This window comes from Sinohyriopsis cumingii, chromosome 12 (assembly GCF_028554795.1).
Source record: "Sinohyriopsis cumingii isolate HCF-2022 chromosome 12, ASM2855479v2, whole genome shotgun sequence".
Taxonomy (NCBI): Eukaryota; Metazoa; Mollusca; class Bivalvia; order Unionida; family Unionidae; genus Sinohyriopsis; species Sinohyriopsis cumingii.
This window is the reverse complement of record NC_142972.1, coordinates 22,999,812-23,022,688: the sequence shown is the minus strand read 5'-3', so window position 1 is coordinate 23,022,688 and position 22,877 is coordinate 22,999,812. Positions and strand designations below refer to the sequence as shown.

The 22,877-nt window shown below is 35.2% G+C and overlaps 1 protein-coding gene across 3 annotated transcripts in view; it reads left to right on the top strand.

The window, feature by feature from the left end:
• LOC149786101 (glutamate carboxypeptidase 2-like) overlaps positions 1 to 21,371 on the top strand; it is a 214,628-nt gene extending 193,257 nt beyond the window's left edge. For all 3 annotated transcript variants that reach the window (XM_089976416.1, XM_089976414.1, XM_089976415.1), the window contains 3 exons: positions 7,138 to 7,219; positions 10,997 to 11,089; positions 15,006 to 21,371. In XM_089976416.1, coding sequence (XP_089832542.1) covers positions 7,138 to 7,219; positions 10,997 to 11,089; positions 15,006 to 15,192 — 362 coding nt within the window. In that variant the 3' untranslated portion in view covers positions 15,193 to 21,371. The remainder of the gene's footprint in view (positions 1 to 7,137; positions 7,220 to 10,996; positions 11,090 to 15,005) is intronic.
• Positions 21,372 to 22,877: the final 1,506 nt, after the last annotated feature.

The following is a 22,877-nucleotide window of genomic DNA, read 5'->3' as shown; positions in this document are numbered from 1 at the left end:
TTCTTGTTAATCCATTTTATCCTTTCAAGTTAATCCATTTTATTCTTTCTAGTTAATAGACTATGTCATGGTAGGAACAGTAATTTCAGGTCATGTTAAAGCATTTCTGCAAATAACACAATTAATTTCATGAGTGTGGTAGTTGCATCAGGGTGGTTTGCATTGAAGGAATAAGTAAAAAATGATATTACTTCTTTTGACTTTAATAATGCCAGGTTTCCTGAGCAAATAATGTGCTCATGAATCTGCTCTTGGACAATTTTGCAAGGTTTACCCTGGTTTAGCCCTTCTGGCTAAGTAAGACTCTGATATGGACTGCATTGGGTGCACTGTCTGTTATCCTGCCTGTGAACACTATAGAATGGTGTGAACACTATTGAGGCATGTGAACAATATAGAAAGGTATGAACACTATTGGGGCTTGTCAACACTATAGAAAGGTATGACCACTTTTGGGGCTTGTGAACACTATAGAATGATGTGAACACTATTGAGACTTGTGAACAATATAGAAAGGTATGACCACTATTGAGGCTTGTGAACAATATAGAAAGGTATGACCACTATTGGGGCTTGTGAACACTATAGAAAGGTATGAACACTTTTGGGGCTTGTGAACACTATTGAGACTTGTGAACAATATAGAAAGGAATGACCATTATTGGGGCTTGTGAACAACATAGAAAGGTATGAACACTATAGATGGGTATGAACACTATTGGGGGCTTGTGAACATTATAGAAGGATATGAACACTATAGAGGGGTGTGCACACTTTTGGGGCTTGCAAACACTATAGAAGGGTATGAACACTAATGAGGGGTGTGAAAACTTTTGGGGCTTGCAAACACTATAGAAGGTGTAAGACTATTGGGGCTTGTGAACACTATAGAAAGGTGTGAACTCTATCGAGGCTTGTGAACACTATAGAAGGGTGCAAACACTATTGGGACTTGTGAACACTATGGAAGGGTGTAAACACTATCTAGGCTTGTGAACACTATGAAGGATTCACATTTAAAGAGATTGTTATCAAACTTTGTGCATCAGCTTATATTACTTATATCTAGGAGGTGATTCATTATGAGCTACATCTGTATTAATGAGAAGTTTTTGCAGGTAATTGATTGATAATTGTGAACACTCAAGGGGCTTCATTTCTTAACAGATAGTGATCACACTTACTGTATAAGCATATGTCATTTAGATCTTGAAGGAGTTCAATTATGAGTGACATCTATACAGATTAATGAAGTATGCTTGTGATTAGCTGAATATGTGAACACTTTAATTCCATGAAGTGTAGCTTGTGTAATTGAGAGCTTAGGATATTTCAATTATGAGCAACATGGATTCATATTAATAAGGTGTTTTCTCAAGTGATTGTCTTATTGTTTGAAGACTCTAGAGGCTTTGACATTTAAACAGATTGTGATCGATCTTTCTTTATAAGCTTACATCGATGAGAATCTGAATAAGCTCAATAATTGCAAGTAACTCTCTAGGTAGATACATCATATATATATATATATATATATATATATATATATATATATATATATATATATATATATATATATATATATATATATATATATATATATATATATATATATATATATATATAAAGAATACAAATCATATGGCAAATAACAATACTTTCAAGTGCACTGGATCCAGCAAAGAATCATATGTGTCAGGGATTGATTAAGATTAATGCAATAAACTTACAACGAATAGTGCGAAATTAGTATTTAACTAGCCTGAGCACTTTTGACTCTTTAATGAGTCTTTTTCAAAGACAAATGCAAAACATAGACAAGACAAACAAATGAAAACAGAAAAAGGTTATGTTTGTGAAACTTTGCATGGATGTTTCTACAGGAATTAAACCTTTCAACTTTATTATGTTTCAACTAGTTTATTTCAGCTTGTTGCTGATACTGGAAAATATTTGTATTGACCTAGAAACTGATGAGCCATAATGATGTCTGTTATTTTATGTAAATTTATGTAAGTGCAAATTATATCCCAGATATTTCATTATTATAGTAGTCATAGGCTATTAAGCAAATTTAGAGAATTATTTCAAAGAAAATATGGCGGCTGCAAAAGATAATTTTATTTGTGGATGGTTATTTTATTTTGATCTTCTTGGTTTAAACCAACTGGTTTCACTGTTCTAAGTGGCATATCCAGTAAGATTCCTTTTCTTTCCTGGTTTGGGAGCTCCAACTGGAAATGGAGATCTCCTGAAAAATTTGTTTATTTTTTAAAGCATTTGCTTTTAGGTTTCAGACTTGTTAGTGACATTTACTGATGTCGGTGACATTTATGCATGCTAAATAATTCAAATAGGCTTTTATTAACAATATCTTGGACAAATTTGATGAGAAGCCAATAGAAGCATATTAAAGTGACACACTTGTATCTGATTGATTGAGCTTGTTACTGATCTATCATTTATGATCATAGTTGAATTAAAGTTTGTACATAAGGTAATAGTATCAAGTGCTAGTTTTATTATTAGTGAGACCCACACATATCGATTCTTGCATCTGATCATCTGAGGTTGTAACCACGATATGGACTGTAAGAGTTATTTTCATTAGGCATCTGATTGTCTGAGGTTGTAACCGCGATATGGACTGTGAGAGTTATTTTCATTAGGCATCTGATTGTCTGAGGTTGTAACCACGATATGGACTGTAAGAGTTATTTTCATTAGGTATCTGATTGTCTGAGGTTGAAACCACGATATGGACTGTAAGAGTTATTTTCATTAGGTATCTGATTGTCTGAGGTTGTAACCACGATATGGACTGTAAGAATTATTTTCATTAGGCATCTGATTGTCTGAGGTTGTAACCACGATATGGACTGTAAGAGTTATTTTCATTAGGCATCTGATTGTCTGAGGTTGTAACCACGATATGGACTGTAAGAGTTATTTTCATTAGGCATCTGATTGTCTGAGGTTGTAACCATGATATGGACTGTAAGAATTATTTTCATTAGGCATCTGATCAACTGAGGTTGTAACCACGATATGGACTGTAAGAGTTATTTTCATTAGGCATCTGATTGCCTGAGGTTGTAACCACGATATGGACTGTAAGAATTATTTTCATTAGGCATCTGATTGTCTGAGGTTGTAACCACGATATGGACTGTAAGAGTTATTTTCATTAGGCATCTGATTTTCTGAGGTTGTAACCACGATATGGACTGTAAGAGTTATTTTCATTAGGCATCTGATTGTCTGAGGTTGTAACCATGATATGGACTGTAAGAATTATTTTCATTAGGCATCTGATCAACTGAGGTTGTAACCACGATATGGACTGTAAGAGTTATTTTCATCAGGCATCTGATTGCCTGAGGTTGTAACCACGATATGGACTGTAAGAATTATTTTCATTAGGCATCTGATTGTCTGAGGTTGTAACCATGATATGGACTGTAAGAGTTATTTTCATTAGGCATCTGATTGCCTGAGGTTGTAACCACGATATGGACTGTAAGAATTATTTTCATTAGGCATCTGATCATCTGAGGTTGTAACCACAATATGGACTGTAAGTGTTATTTTCATTAGGCATCTGATTGTCTGAGGTTGTAACCACAATATGGACTGTAAGAGTTATTTTCATTAGGCATCTGATTGTCTGAGGTTGTAACCACAATATGGACTGTAAGAGTTATTTTCATTAGGCATCTGATTGTCTGAGATTGTAACCATGATATGGACTGTAAGAATTATTTTCATTAGGCATCTGATTGTCTGAGGTTGTAACCATGATATGGACTGTAAGAGTTATTTTCATTAGGTATCTGATTGTCTGAGATTGTAACCATGATATGGACTGTAAGAGTTATTTTCATTAGGCATCTGATTGTCTGAGGTTGTAACCATGATATGGACTGTAAGAATTATTTTCATTAGGCATCTGATTTTCTGAGGTTGTAACCACGATATGGACTGTAAGAGTTATTTTCATTAGGCATCTGATTGTCTGAGGTTGTAACCATGATATGGACTGTAAGAATTATTTTCATTAGGCATCTGATCAACTGAGGTTGTAACCACGATATGGACTGTAAGAGTTATTTTCATTAGGCATCTGATTGTCTGAGGTTGTAACCACGATATGGACTGTAAGAATTATTTTCATTAGGCATCTGATCATCTGAGGTTGTAACCACAATATGGACTGTAAGTGTTATTTTCATTAGGCATCTGATTGTCTGAGGTTGTAACCACAATATGGACTGTAAGAGTTATTTTCATTAGGCATCTGATTGTCTGAGGTTGTAACCATGATATGGACTGTAAGAGTTATTTTCATTAGGTATCTGATTGTCTGAGATTGTAACCACGATATGGACTGTAAGAATTATTTTCATTACGTATCTGATTGTCTGAGGTTGTAACCATGATATGGACTGTAAGAATTATTTTCATTAGGCATCTGATTGCCAGAGGTTGTATCCACGATATGGACTGTAAGAGTTATTTTCATTAGGTATCTGATTGTCTGAGGTTGTAACCATAATATGGACTGTAAGAGTTATTTTCATTAGGTATCTGATTGTCTGAGATTGTAACCACGATATGGACTGTAAGAATTATTTTCATTAGGTATCTGATTGTCTGAGGTTGTAACCGCGATATGGACTGTGAGAGTTATTTTCATTAGGCATCTGATTGTCTGAGGTTGTAACCACGATATGGACTGTAAGAGTTATTTTCATTAGGCATCTGATTGTCTGAGGTTGAAACCACGATATGGACTGTAAGAGTTATTTTCATTAGGTATCTGATTGTCTGAGGTTGTAACCACGATATGGACTGTAAGAATTATTTTCATTAGGCATCTGATTGTCTGAGGTTGTAACCACGATATGGACTGTAAGAGTTATTTTCATTAGGCATCTGATTGTCTGAGGTTGTAACCACGATATGGACTGTAAGAGTTATTTTCATTAGGCATCTGATTGTCTGAGGTTGTAACCATGATATGGACTGTAAGAATTATTTTCATTAGGCATCTGATCAACTGAGGTTGTAACCACGATATGGACTGTAAGAGTTATTTTCATTAGGCATCTGATTGCCTGAGGTTGTAACCACGATATGGACTGTAAGAATTATTTTCATTAGGCATCTGATTGTCTGAGGTTGTAACCACGATATGGACTGTAAGAGTTATTTTCATTAGGCATCTGATTTTCTGAGGTTGTAACCACGATATGGACTGTAAGAGTTATTTTCATTAGGCATCTGATTGTCTGAGGTTGTAACCATGATATGGACTGTAAGAATTATTTTCATTAGGCATCTGATCAACTGAGGTTGTAACCACGATATGGACTGTAAGAGTTATTTTCATTAGGCATCTGATTGCCTGAGGTTGTAACCACGATATGGACTGTAAGAATTATTTTCATTAGGCATCTGATTGTCTGAGGTTGTAACCATGATATGGACTGTAAGAGTTATTTTCATTAGGCATCTGATTGCCTGAGGTTGTAACCACGATATGGACTGTAAGAATTATTTTCATTAGGCATCTGATCATCTGAGGTTGTAACCACAATATGGACTGTAAGTGTTATTTTCATTAGGCATCTGATTGTCTGAGGTTGTAACCACAATATGGACTGTAAGAGTTATTTTCATTAGGCATCTGATTGTCTGAGGTTGTAACCATGATATGGACTGTAAGAGTTATTTTCATTAGGTATCTGATTGTCTGAGATTGTAACCACGATATGGACTGTAAGAATTATTTTCATTAGGTATCTGATTGTCTGAGGTTGTAACCATGATATGGACTGTAAGAATTATTTTCATTAGGCATCTGATTGTCTGAAGTTGTAACCACGATATGGACTGTAAGAGTTATTTTCATTAGGTATCTGATTGTCTGAGGTTGTACCCATGATATGGACTGTAAGAGTTATTTTCATTAGGTATCTGATTGTCTGAGGTTGTACCCACGATATGGACTGTAAGAGTTATTTTCATTAGGCATCTAATTGTCTGAGGTTGTTATGGACTGTAAGAGTTATTTTCATTAGGTATCTGATTGTCTGAGATTGTAACCACGATATGGACTGTAAGAGTTATTTTCATTAGGCATCTGATTGTCTGAGTTTGTAACCACTATATGGAATGTAATAGTTATTTTCATTATTAATGAGACCTACATATATTATTTCAGGTATCCGATGGTATGACATTTGCAATCACTATACGGATGGCATTTTAGAATACATTTTAATCCAACTTCTTTATAACCATATATCATCAATACATTTGGATGAAACTGATTATTTACCACACCTGTATTGTCAAGGTTATGCATAACTCTGATTATGAGTAATGCCCATATATCTTAATTATTTATGTGAGTTTTAGATGCATGGAGCTTTATCAGCCCTATTCAGGCCACTTTTCCCCAAAGTCTCATGACTGCCAGGGATGCAATGATATGGAAACTTTAGTAACTTATTTTCCACTATTTAATGGATGCACTTGCTTGAGCTGTAAGCAAATTACATAAACATGCATCCTTGGGGATTAATACTGCACCATACAGAACAGGAGATCAAATTGTGACATACACACACACCTCTCCAATTTTTATTATTATTAGTTACTTCACACACATCCAAGCAGACTGATCTGTTGGCCTAGTGGTTAGAGTGTCCACCTTGGATGTGGGAGGTTGCAGGTTCGATCCCTGGTTGAGTAATACCAAAGATTTATAAAAACAGTACTAACAGCTTCCTCCCTTAGCATTGAGAATTAAGAAGTTATTGTTAGGACTGGTTGGCCTGTTTCAGGATAATGTGACTGGGTGGGACATCATGCTTCATGTCTGCAGCATGAAGCCCCAGTGCTAGACATCACTATAAACTGCCACACGGCAGACATCTTAGTGATATGACTGAAAAATTGTTAAAGCAATATTAAAATCCAAATCACACACACACACACACACACACACATCCAAGCAAATTAGCTATGCAGTCTTCTAGCTGACATCTTAATTTCTGCTTGTCTTAATTTATCACATTGCATTAACACCCATATATGTCTTCACAAAAGTGAAATAAGCCTCTTTTGTAGGTGCCTTGGAGTCAGCTAGTAACAACTTGACTTTAGCAGCATGGAACTTTTATGAACACATACAAACTGTTGATAAAAATGAGTAAGTATAGATATATTTATATTCATTGTTTTATGCAAACAGTAACATGAACTGCTTACAAACATCAAACATATCTTGAGAAACTAAAGGAAACAAATGTTTCAGGACATGATCTTTTGTTTTAAATACCAAAGTTTGATTTTGTTTAATACTGAATTACAAAAGACAACATGCAATTTAATGGTTTAATAACAGCAATACATTATATGACATTGTTGTATTACATACGTTTTCCTGGATGCAAGTCCACGTATCCGAGCTAAAAAATTCCATCATCCAGTTAGCATGGAATGTTATAGTACACTAGAACAGAAGGAACACAGTCGCAGTCTGACTCTTACATCTTATGCCCATAAGAAATAGTGTTCCACTTTTCATTGGATGTCTTTACCCTGCCAACATTTGCAAATTCGCTCAGCAAATTTCGAGTTTTAAGACTTTTTTTTCAGCTTCATGTTTGTAGCAAAGTGTTAATCAAATTAATCCTTTTTATAGCTGAGTATTAACTGAACTCCTGGTAGGTTTTAGCTGGGATGGGGGTGGAGGTGTACCTTGCTAATCAAATGGTGCTCGAGTAAATCGTGTTCTTACTCTTTCTTCTGGTATTGGGGTTAATGGGGTATGTACCCTTTTTCTTGCTGAATTTGTTACTTATTTGCATAAAAATTCAATTATATTTGTATAGATATTCTCTTTCAGAATATAACATCTCAAGGTGTAAGTTAGTGTGGAGATAGGAATGACATCATAGTAACCTTCACACAACATGCTTAGCATGCAAGGAGCAATGAAGTGTCGGACTTGGCAACAAGTTGCCACACATAAGGGAGGAGTAAATCTCAACTTCTTTAAACTGTCTCACAAAGGGAATAATAAAGCAGATATTGAAAATAACAATAACAATAATAAATATAGGAACAGAAGTCAGATTCAATATCCCCTGTCTCAAAACACAATGATGAACTTCCATGGCTAGGCAATCGAGGATCCCTGATGCTCGATCCTATGTCATCTCTGTCAGTGAGGGATCGATCATACTCCATCCCAAGAGATAAATACCTCTAGACATGCTGCTCCTACCACTTTAGATGGAGCAGCACCATCTCCAAGATGGTTGTCTGGCTAAGGTAACAAGCAAATCATGCATTAATTCAGAAACGGTAGTGATTTCACTGATTTGAGCAGCTTAGGCATCAGACAATAGTCACAGGGTCCAGTCCATCCTTGTATGCTGACCAGTCACTGGTTACCTGGTGCCATTGCAAATCTGTCCTGCCTTCTTCGGGGAAACAAAAGAAAGGGGACTGATGCTCTTTCACTGAATGACCTAGAAAGTATGGGAATTTTTCTCATTTTTTTTACAAAGCCTCCTAATAAGTACAGCCCTATATATAATCTCTCCCTTTTAGGGACTGTGAAATGAGAATGTCCATATTCACACATTTCCCTCGCAGCAGAGAGACAATTGTAAGGAAAGATTCTCCCCCTCCACAGGAGTGAGTGGATGACAATGTGCTTTCAGTGTTGGTGGACTCCAACGAATTTGTTTAAGAACCAGTCGAGATGTCATCTCTTCCTGCTTCTAGTTACTCCCACCTGTCGGACCTAGTGCTGTATGAGGAAGAAGTCTTTGACTTTTGACAACATGACCTGTGTCCAAAGCCTTTGGACTTCTGAATTCTGCTCTGTTTGGAGAGACTGTCAGGAGTGATATTTTCATTCAGACCTGGTGTGAGAGCTTTCAAAGACATTTTCATGAAGACACCCTCCCATCTTATCTCAATCTCTCAATAGTCAACACTGTTACAATTAATGGATTAGGAACAGGCAACATGACTCAGCAGAGGGAGTAATAAGTGACAAGGCTCTGGCTTTTCATTCACATATATTTTGACTGGTGGAATCTTCATATATCTTCAAGATACCTACCTTCCCATCACCATTTTCTCTCACTTAGGAAATACTTCCAGTTTTGCCTAGGTCAGGAGGTATTGCAATTTCGAGCTTTTCTGTTTGTATTTGCTTCTGCTATAAGAGCTTTTACTAGGGTGATGGTGGTAGTCAAAACCCACCTGAGGTCTTTAGGGGTTGCCATCCACAAATAGTTTGACTGTTGGATGCACAACATCTTTGGAGATTCCCTTCTGAAGGACTAGTCTATTTGTTGGTCTATTATGACTCCATCTCTGGCTTGTTCTGAACCAAGAAAAAACTGCATCTCATCCCTTCTGAGGACTTTGTATATATGGAGATGAATTTCCTCACAAAGCTCTGAAGAGTCCATGTTGCTTCTGACAGGATTGACACTATCATGTCTCTCATAATGGCTCCCTGGCCAAGATATCGTTTTCAACCCAGCTTTATCTTTTACTCCTGGGAATTCTGATTTCAGCAGCTGACTTAGTTCCCAAGGGGAATTTACTTGCACCCTCTCCAGTTTCTGCTTGCAACAAACAAGAAACCTTCAATGTTGCTTTATCTGTTCAGATCCCTTTGTGATTGGATTTCCATCATTACATTTGCTGGTGGCTCAGTTGATACTGGTATCTGATTGGATTCTCAGCTCACACCCCCAATCCTCATTCTTTTCTTCACACTGACATGTCAGTTTCTTGCTGGGGTGCTGACTTGAAGCCAGAAGACATACATTCTTTTCTTCACACTGACATGTCAGTTTCTTGCTGGGGTGCTGACTTGAAGCCAGAAGACATACTTCTTATTGAATCTTGGTCCCCGGAAAAAGCGATCTTAACAAATAAGCAACTTGAAAATGTGAGCAGTATTTCTAGCCCTACAGGGACATGTCAGCATTATAAGGAGTCTATGAGTGATGATCTCCTATGACAGCACATCACTAGTAACATCTCTGAAGTGGAAAGTAGGTAATCGTACCCCATCATTTTCCATTTAAGTTTGGAATCTCCTCTGTTGGGCAGCATCATTACAGATCATGCTGTGAGTATGCCATATTCCATGCAAGAGGAACATCTTGTTAAACAAATATAATGAATCAACCAGGGCATCAAAACAGATATCACAGATGAACATGGCATCAGAACAGATATCATGAATTAACATGGCATTAAAACATATCTTTAATCAACATGTCATCAAGACAGGTATCATGAATGAACATGGCATCAAAACAGATATCATGAATGAACATGGCATCAAAACAGATATTGTGAATCAACATGGCATCAAAACAGATATCATGAATAAATATGGCATCAAATCAGATATCATAAATCAACATGGCATCAAAACAGATATCATGAATCAACATGGCATTAAGACAGATATTATGAATGAACATATCATCAAAACAGATATCATTAATGAACATGGCATCAAAACAAATATAATATATCAACCAGGGCATCAAAACAGATATCACGAATGAACATGGCATCAAAATTGCTACTTACTCATATATTGTTATTTTGTCTGTAACAGTTCATATTGTATTGTTTGTGTAATGTCTTTAAATTGTATCAAACCTTTAGTTTCCATGCTCTTGACATCAAACATTGTGATATAATCCATTATTCAGTTTATTGTTATCCAGATCATATATTATGCATTATTTTGATTTGTCATGACTAAGATAAGTTGTTTAAATATTTATTCCATATAAATAATGATATATTAACACTGTACTAATTGCAAAGATTATGATAAGTATTTCTATAATGTTGTAGAGTTTTCATGAATTTGTCACCATAGGCTTTTTTGGATCAGAGATCATAAGAACTATGGCCATATTTTCCATTCCAGTCCCTTGGCTGTAAGGATAGTAAATGACAAGATGATGCAGCTTGAGAGGGCCTTCATAGACCCAGAGGGGCTGCCAGGAAGACCAATCTACAAGTATGGATTATTCATTTTATAACTATCACATTCTCAATAACCCAAATTCTAAGATAGTATTAGGAGAATAAAGTAGTAATTGGAATATATTAGTGTGCTGGTAGGGGAACCAATGAAATGTTAAAAAGTGAAACATTCTGTAATTCTAGCTCCAGTCTTATTGACATCTGATTATGGTTTTTGAGCAAGAGCTTTAGGTTTGTGCTGAAAATATTTTGGGATACGCGACTACGCAGGTTTGAGATGTATTTTATGCCTAGCTCTTTTTGGTAGCATACATGTATTAACAACGTAAATTTACATGTTAACCTTTGTTTGTCACTCCCACCCTTTTCAATTTACCAAGCCATAAGGTTAAGTGAGCTTATGATAATACCTACTTTAGTCATACATATTTGAAATTATTACCCTGGAAAATATGCTTTATTCAATTTTGCTCCATACCTAGTCAAACTTGGAATATTGCCTTATATCTCAAGACCCTAGAGATAAAAATGAATGAGATCCATATATGACAATGAGGTGATCTTACATCTGATTGACTGACCTTGTTTCCTCCCTGAAGGTCATATTTTTGGTCCAATTTTGGTCATACTTGGAATCGATGCTTATATGATAAAATTCTTATTCCCATTCTATGATGAGCTAGATTCACAAAGATGAATGAGATAATCATATATATGATTGGCCCAGCTTATATACTGATACAAAATTATCAAAATTATTAGCTTCAGATTTGCTGAACTTGCTGTCACTATTATAAGACAGGTTTTATCATAAATGAGATCTTGCCTGTATTAAGAGATTGATTCCTACAGCTTGTTACTCTAGATTTACAGACCGGATTTCTCATCCAGTTTTGACACAACTTAGTCAACAGGTTTAGATCAGCAAGATCTAGGATGAATAAGGAACAGAGATGGTTTATACTAATTATTCATTTATATTTTGAAATAATTGTATCAGATTATATTAACTTTGGTAAAATCGACATCATGCAAAAGTTAGAGATAATTTAATACAATGCTTACAATGCTACTTATTGATAAGTCATGTAAAATTAGGTAAATCAAGTAAATTAGCATCAGGCCTATATGGACCTTGCATTCTTGTTTCCTACCTGTTTGATCTTTATCTAATAATAAGCTTACATGAATGTTTTAAAAGTTATTTGGCCCTGGGCTTATCATCTGAAATACATAAAGCAATTTCTTAATCCACACTCAAGCTCACTGAAAGATATCGGCCTAATTTGTTCATAGTATTCATGGAGGGAATCACAGTATTCTTGGTGGGAATGATAAAGTAATAAATACAAATCAAGTGTCCATGGATAATCAATATGTTCAGACATTAAAAATACTGGATAATCAAGATTGGCCTATATTGTGACAGGTTTTCTCAGAAAGTTATCTTGATAAAAAGAGGATATAGGATATACTATAATCTTTCAATGCTAAAGAAATGTGAGTTCAAATTGTACTCTTACATTATTTGCCTGCATATAATGTCAACCCAAATTAGAAAATTGTAGACAGAGATATGCCATATAAAACACCAATATATTGATGCTTATACTGTTTGAATAAACCTCAAATACAATTAATAACACTGACCCTGACCACCTGAAGCATTGTATGATGGCAGATCTATTTGAAAAATACTTGCTGCTGGGTATGTTTTCTACAGTATTCCCTTGCTATAATGCAGTTCAAGAGACCAATCAAAAAGTATTGTCTTGAGTAAAGTCACTTTGTAATGGTTTACAAACAGGAGAATGGCCCACCCCATGGAACCTGTCATTGATCATCACTCTTCCTAAGAAAACGAATCTGCAGTTGTACCAATGCTACAGAATAATCATCCTCATCAGTCATCCAAGCCAGGTTATGCTTAAGATCATCCTCATCAGTCATCCAAGCCAGGTTATGCTTAAGATATCCTCATCAGTCATCCAAGCCAGGTTATGCTTAAGATCATCCTCATCAGTCATCCAAGCCAGGTTATGTGATATCCTCATCAGTCATCCAAGCCAGGTTATGCTTAAGATGATCCTCAACAAAATGGAGCTCCAAGCAGAGCACATCATTACTGATGAGCAGTATGTAACACTATAAAACATATCTTCAGTCTTAGAATCCTGTGAAAAGTTTCTACAGGACCTTTGCCTTGTCTCCTTTAACTTCAATAATGCTTTTGACAGGGTATGGCATGCAGCCTTGTGGGCCACTATGCTGACATACAACATAAATGCAAAACTAAATCAGCACCATAGAAAACCTGTATGACAAGGAGACTAGCCCAGTTCTCATCAATGGCAACATAGAGATTGGTTCTGAACCACAGTCAGGGTAGGACAAGGGTACCTGTTCTCACTCACTCTCTTCAACATCTACCTGTAATGGATCATGTCTGATACATTGGAAGACCATGAGGGCAGTGTCAGTGTTGGAGGCAGAACAATCACCAACCTGTGCTTTACTGTTGATATTGATGGCTTTGCAGGAGATGAACAAGAACTGGAAACCTTTGTGAGCCATCTCAAACAGGCATCACTAAGGTATGGGATGGAGATAAGCACTGAAAAGACTACGATAATGACAAACAACCCAAGTGGCATCCAGAAGGAATTAAGAGGGAATGGACAGAAGCTGGGCACAGTGACAAGCTTAACATTTCTTGGAGCTTTAACCTCTGACGCTTGTTGAAAATCTGAGGTTCCTTCCAGAAGTGCACATACATTTACTGCACTGGCTAGGCTGAAGTCTACTTGGAAGGGCAACAGCATTACACTTGGGTCCAAGATCAAGCTTATGCACTCCTTGTTATGTCCATACTCATGTATGTATGGGAGACAGAGACCCTGAAAGCAGAAATAGAGAGATGAATCCATGCTTTAGAGATGAGATGGTATTGAAGGATACTGAAAGTCTCAGACCACGTCTCTAATGAGCGGGTGCACATTAGAATCCAAGGTGCAGTTAAACCATATTAAGAGCGCTCACCACAGTAAAGAAATGCAAACTAAGATGATATGTTCACGTTTTACTCTCATCTGGACTGTCAAAACAATCCTGCAGGGCACAGTGAGAGGAAAGAGAAAATAAGGCAGAAAGAAAAAGAGAAGGAAAGATAACATAAAGAGTGGACAGGTATGGACTTTGCAAATTTCCAAACAGCAGTGGAAAACAAAGCAAAATGGAGAGATATTTTGCAAAGTTATCAGTGGCACCCCTACAGCCAGTCAAGTTATGGGGAAAATGAAATGAAAACAATTATTATTATTATTATTATTATTATTATTGTTAATAGATTCCTGACTATAGTCATCTAATGAAAGGGACGGTGCCATAATGGGTTGCATTATAGTAAGAGACCACTGTATTCCGCTTTAGTTTTCTAGCAGGGCACCATTTCACCATCTATTTATATATTATATATTTTGACATAAGGGGTCAATATTGGGAAACACAATTCCCTTCACCATACACATGAATACAAATCTGGAACTTACAACTTATTATCAGTCATTGCATATTTGTATTACAGATAATTGCACATTGAAATTATACTATTAGCATGCGATAAATCATACTATACCATTTGTTTAATAATGGTTGTCATGAAACGTTTGTAGTGGAAAGCAAAACTAATGATGTATTTATACAGAGCAATTAAAATATAATGGAAGTAATTTATAATTCCTATTTATTTTAGATAATTCTATACACTCAGCTATCAATAAATGAAAAGAAGTTTTACATTTATTAGAGAAAGTTTATATCAATAATCCGTGTGCATTTTTATAATATCTGCGTGTAAAACTGGTCACATAAAATTAAGTGTTTTACTACAAGGCTTTACATAATCATGATATTATTACTAACACAAAAAATATTTTCACCCCACCCCCCAGGCATGTGATGTTTGCTCCTAGCAAGTTTGACAGCTACACGGACAATAGTTTTCCAGGAATTGTGGACACAATGTTTGAAATTCAGAACAATAATGCCAGCAGCTGGGAGTTGCTGAAACAACAGGTATATGTGGCCACCTACACTATTCAGTCTGCAGCTAATTCATTGGATCCTATTGGACTTTAGGAACTAATCAAGAAACAACAAAGTTATCTCCTCTTGAAATCACGAGAAATGGGCTGTTTCATCCAGTTTAAATAAAAGCAATCAACTGTCTATAAGGCAACATGCATTAAATGATAATTAAGTACATAACCTTTGCAAAGTAGAGATGATAGTTACAGAAAAGTTGGAAACAGGTGTATAAATGGGACGTCATTTTTTTGCTCGCAGAGTTCTGTGTAACAGCTTAAGAATGATTAAATATACTACAACTTCTGGATTATAAGCTTACGGTATGTACTTATTTTTAGTATGCATTTGCTGGCAATGAAATGTTTCGTGATTCAACAAGTTCAAATGTATATATATATATATATATATATATATATATATATATATATATATATATATATATATATATATATATATATATATATATATATATATAATGCACTGAATGCTAATAAGTTATAGAGGACCATTACATACAGAATTTCTATCCAAGAAAAGAAAAATAGCAAGAAGGTCTAACCAGAAGAAGGTAAACAGTTAAACAAAAATGCTAATAACTTAATTAGGAACAAAAGATTTGTAAATAATGCAAATTGTGTATCTTTCCATTACATACTTATGGACACTTATATTTTATAATAGATGGACACTTATATTTTATAATAGATGGACACTTATATTTTATAATAGTCTCCAAATTAGAGTATTTCCCAAGAGAAATTAGTTTGATAATTCAATTACATTTTTTCTCTCAAGTCGATAGATATCAATAACATGTTGTCATCTACTTAGACTAATGATATAACATACAGTGATGTAAAATGGGAACTATGTTTGAATCCCAGAATGCACTTGTTTTTATTTTCTTCTTTGTTTTTTTTTGTTTTTTTCATACCTTCAATGATCTTATTACCCATATTTTCTGTGCAAATATACAATGCACACAGCTACCAAAATATAAAATACACACAGTCCACCAAAAATATACAATACACACAGCACACCAGAATATACAATATGCACAGCACACCAAAATATACAATACACACAGCACACCAGGATATACAATACACACAGCACATCAGAATATACAATACACACAGCACACCAGGATATACAATACACACAGCACATCAGAATATACAATACACACAGCACACCAGAATATACAATACACACAGCACACCAGGATATACAATACACACAGCACATCAGAATATACAATACACACAGCACACCAGAATATACAATACACACGAGAATATACAATACACACAGCACACCAGAATATACAATACACACAGCACACCAGGATATACAATACACACAGCACATCAGAATATACAATACACACAGCACACCAGAATATACAATACACACAGTACACCAGAGTATACAATACATGCAGCACACCAGAATGCACACCAGAATATACAATACACACAGCACACCAGAATATACAATACACACAGCACACCAGGATATACAATACACACAGCACATCAGAATATACAATACACACAGCACACCAGAATATACAATACACACAGCACACCAGGATATACAATACACACAGCACATCAGAATATACAATACACACAGCACACCAGAATATACAATACACACAGCACATCAGAATATACAATACACACAGCACACCAGAATATACAATACACACAGCACACCAGGATATACAATACACACAGCACATCAGAATATACAATACACACAGCACACCAGAATATACAATACACACAGCACACCAGGATATACAATACACACAGCACATCAGAATATACAATACACACAGCACACCAGAATATACAATACACACAGTACACCAGAATATACAATACATGCAGCACACCAGAATGCTCACCAGAATATACAATACACACAGCACACCAGAATATACAATACACACAGCACACCAGAATATACAATACACACAGCACATCAGAATACACAATACACACAGTACATCAGAATATACAATACACACAGCACATCAGAATATACAATACACACAGCACACCAGGATATACCATACACACAGCACATCAGAATATACAATACACACAGCACATCAGAATATACAATACACACAGCACATCAGAATATACAATACACACAGCACATCAGAATATACAATACACACAGCACACCAGAATATACAATACACACAGCACACCAGAATATACAATACATGCAGCACTGCCAGAATATACAATACAAACAGCTACCAGAATATAAAATTCACACAGCACACCAAAATATGCAATACATGCAGCACACAAGAACATACAATACATGCAGCACACCAGAATAAGCACACAAGAACATACAATACATGCAGCACACCAGAATATACAATGCACACAGCACACCAGAATATACAATACACACAGCACACCAGGATATACAATACACACAGCACACCAGAATATACAATACATGCAGCACACTAGAATATACAATACACACAGCACACCAGAATATACAATACACACAGCACACCAGGATATGCAATACACACAGCACACCAGAATATACAGTACACACAGTACACCAGGATATACAATACACACAGCACACCAGAATATACAATACATGCAGCACACCAGAATGCACACCAGAATATACAATACACACAGCACACCAGAATATACAATACACACAGCACACCAGGATATACAATACACACAGCACACCAGGATATACAATACATGCAGCACACCAGGATATACAATACATGCAGCACACCAGGATATACAATACATACAGCACACCAGGATATACAATACACACAGCACACCAGGATATACAATACACACAGCACATCAGAATATACAATACACACAGCACACCAGGATATACAATACATGCAGCACACCAGGATATACAATACATACAGCACACCAGAATATACAATACACACAACACACCAGAATATACAATACACACAACACACCAGGATATACAATACATGCAGCACACCAGAATATACAATACACACATCACATCTTAATATACAATACACAACAGCACACCAGAATATACAATACACATAACACATGAGGATGTACAGTACATGCAACACATCAAAATATACAATACACACATCACATCTTAATATACAATACACAACATTACACCAGAATAGATGATACACACAACACACCAGAATATACAATACACACAACACACCAGAATATACAATACACACAGCACATCAGAATATATGATACACACAGCACATCAGAATATACAATACACACAGCACATCAGAATATACCTATTAAATAGCTGACATAATCTGCTCTTTAAACTATGTTATGTACTTTAGCTATCCAAGATATTTGAGCATAGAATAAAAAAGACAATTCAATTGATCGATTGAATAATGTTTATATTTCATCTCATTGATGAAACACTCTGGTGTATTTACTCAGTGTTCTTTCTCATGAAATATATCCCTTTTATGCCATTTTTATATGCTTATATTTTATGTATATACATTAATTAGCCATGTTTCACTGTATATATTAAGTGTCATTATTTGAAACAAAAGATGCCTTTGAAGTCAAATTTGATACAAAGCCCACTCTAGTTGATCTAACCATTCCTATACGACAACTGCTTTTATGAAACACCAAGGTAATTTAAATTCAAATTCTAGATTCTTTCAATCACATGTAGAGCAAAAATTGTACTCATGCCATTAAACCTTTAGATGTTTGCCTACTTAACCTAGATGTATATTAAATTTATTAATTCATCACTTGGGCCCCGAGTGGCTGAGTGGTCTAAAGCGCTCTCCGTTATGGATCACTGCCATCTCACCTCTGTCTGTGTAGGTTCAAGTCTTGAATTCAGCCAATGTGGGTATGTGAGAAAGCTTGCCAGTAGCTTCTCGTGGGTCGGTGGTTCTTTCCGGGGTTTTACATGGGTTCTTCCTCCACCATTAATACTGGCCACCATATATAGCCTATCATGTGTTGAAAAATGGCGTTAAACCCTACAACAACAACAACAACAACAATTCATCACTTTATCAAACTAGGAAGGAATATAGATATTTTTTCAAATTTTTGGGGGTCATTAGTTAAAAAATGTAAATGATGTGGATTGAAGGAGTGTTTTAATAATATCTGAGACTACAATGAAATAATAAGTCAACACTTCACACTTATTTGATCTTCTAAAGATAATAAACATTTTTAACTTGACTCTGAAATGACATACTGTATTGTCAGCCATTTACATACACCATCAAATCCAGGAATATTTTAAATAATTTTGTTGTTAGAATTTTTATACAAATTAAATCTGTGCACTATAGGTACATAAAAAGTACAAAATTCTTACTTATACCTTTAATTAGTCATGCACTGAAAGAATGGTTCTGGGGCCCCAAGTGGCCAAGTGGTCTAAAGCACTCACTGTTACAGATCGCTGCCATCTCACCTCTGTCTGCGTGGGTTCGAGTCCAAGGCTCCGCTAGCGTGGTTGCATGGGAAAGCCTGCCAGTAGCTTCTCGTTGGTCGGTGGTTCTTCCCTGGGTTTAACAGGGTTCTTCCTCCACCATTAATACTGGCCACCATGTATAGCCTATCTTGTGCTGAAAAATGGCATTAAACCCTAGAACAACAACATCAACAAAGAATGGTTCTAAGTGATGAAAGTAATAACAAACAACACAGCAGTTACAAAATTTTAAAGTCAGACACATGACATCATTGTTACCATAATTGCACAATACAATGAGTTCAGAACTGTCAGATATTAAATCAGTGTTAACCCTAATGTAAAAGAAAACAATGAAGTAAAATAAACATATACATGAAATACATTTGAAAACAATTAAAGACTTAAGGCATACTGTTGATTTGGCTTCCAAAACATCCACTTTTCCAAGCCATCTGCATAAGGGGTCATAGAGGAAATTTTCACTCAGCAACATACTCTGTTTTTTACAGACGTATTCTGTGATATTTCACCAATATGATTTAATTTAAACTTCAGTAAATGCTTGCTTGCTTATTTTGATGTTGATATTTGATAACAGACAGTCTTTTCCTATGCTATATGCAATATTGGGGGAGCTACTGTACAGGAGGTATATTTTGCAGACATAAATGGAAGTGACATTGTCTTAAAAAGATGATTAAGTATTTGCATTTTTTATTTTAGAGATTCCACATCCTGAAGATTATTATTTAAAAGGTTTTAAATTTTGAAGAGATATTTTTCATGACTTCTGGGAAAAGTAAATCATTATAATTTGTAGGCTTGGAAAAAGGCCTCCATGTGATAATTAGCTATGTCTCATACAGCATGATGGACACTAGGCTATATAATTCTCATTCTATTGGAATGTCCCATAAAGCATGATGGACACTAGGCTATATAATTCTCATTCTATTGGAATGTTCAGTACAGCATAATGGACACTAACCTGTGGAATTTCTCATTCTATTGGAATGTCCCATACAGCATGATGGACACTAGGCTATATAATTCTCATTCTATTGGAATGTTCAGTACAGCATAATGGACACTAACCTGTGGAATTTCTCATTCTAGTGGAATGTCCCATAAAGCATGATGGACACTAGGCTATATAATTCTCATTCTATTGGAATGTTCAGTACAGCATATTGGACACTAACCCATGTAATTTCTCATTCTATTGGAATGTCCAGTACAGCATAATGGACACTAACCTATGTAATTTCTCATGCTATTGGACTGTTCTGACTCGTCAGTATCTACGGATATGAAGTTTTGAAAGCAATAAATATTCCAACATTTTCACAGAAATATTACTTGTATTAAAAAAAAATAATTATATACAATTAATATAAAGGGCTATATATTATATTAACAAATAATGACTTTATTAATGTTTATTTTTAAAAAAAATCTTTGCATGATTACTTATATAACCCAGTGGGACTGAGGAATGTAGAATATGCCCAATGTGACCTCCACTATATTTCTTTGGTGTACATTTTAGGATACCCTTCAATGTAACAAGGATTTTCTTTGATTCGTCAATAATTATATACAGGCATACATATTTGTTCTAACCATGTGTTTCCTACAAGTAATTGAATAATAATTTTTCTTTCAAAGTTGTTGTAATGTTTGAGAGTACATGAAAAAAAATAAAGCAAACATTAAACCAATTTTGTATTTTTACTGGTTGTAGTACCTTACATTGAATGTTGAGAAGGATTCTGTTGAAGTGTTTCAAATGATGCACATCCTCTGTGGAAGTGTTTCAAATGATGTAAAATTGTACAGCATCTATCAATTATGTTTGTTTTGCATTTATCAAATAATACAAATTACATTATCTTTATAACACTCTGCTACTGATTTTTGCATTTATTCTAATGCATTTATGTTTTTCACACTCTCAGTATATATTTTTTGTCAGATTTATTCAACAAAAAGTTTATACTTACTTGAAAGCTGTTGTTACTGCATAGACAATGTTATATTTATTTTTCATTCTCCTCAAGGACTTTGATTGGAATACAATTTTGTGTAGTAGCATATGTACATATTGCCAACTACTTCTACAGCAGAATTCCAAATTAACTAAGCTTATTTTAGTAATGAAAATTTAGCAAAATAAGGGTAAGTCATTGAACATTACAGTTTGTATTTGAAACAATTGTTTTATATAGATTGGTCACATAATGATCTGAATGTCTTTGGAAAAGAATTGTTTTATTACCAAACAACAACAAATGAGATTTAGTATTAAGATTTGCAAGTACAGAGACCTCTTGAATGAACTCCTTCAAAGGAATCCCAAGAGACTTTTGGAGCAGTCAAGTGAAAAGGTTACAGTAAATGTCTTCCACGTTAAAGGTCACAGTTATCACCTTGTACTAATGTATACTGTCCTTTAGATGAAATGGAGTGGGCTTTGAAGTCTGTCCCTGTCAGCCATTTGTGGAATGCAAAGTATGTAAAGATTCTCATAAGGGCAACCATTTGTTATTTATTGACAGCTGTCCTTAATGTTTAAGTTTCCTCCAAAGAAGTTTCAGTAATTTGGGCAACAGGAGTGAGGATAATTTGTTAACAGGTGTTGCATAAAGAAGAAACAGGGGTGCTAATGAAATTGAAATGCAAAATTAAAGGAAGAAAGGACATTTCAAATTAGATTACAAGAATTAGAACTGGCAAGCATTATGCATCCCCCTCATGAAAGTTCAGCTGTTGTAGTTACAAAAATATTAAATTTGTACCATTTTTAAGGAAAAAATGTAGATCAGTATTTGTCATGTGTTGAGAAAATAGCCAGGAATTTAAAATGGCCATGAAAGCATTGGACTTGATTATTATTACAGAGTGTACTTACTGGCAAAGCTCAAGTAGTTAATACTTCACTGTCAGTTGAAGCAAGTACTGATTATGGTTTGGTCAAGGAACGTATCTTAATGGGTTATGAGTTGGTACCTGGGGCATATCAACAGAGGTTTCAGAATTGCAAAAAAGGAAATAGCTAAATCCATGTCCAATTTGCAAGGGAAAAGAACTATTCGATCAGTGATGTGCATCTAAAAAGATTGATAAAGACGATGACAAACTTAGACAACTCGTATTAGTCGAAGAGTTCAAGAACTGCATCCAAGGTGATATAAAATTGTATCTTCATGAACACAAGATAGATACTT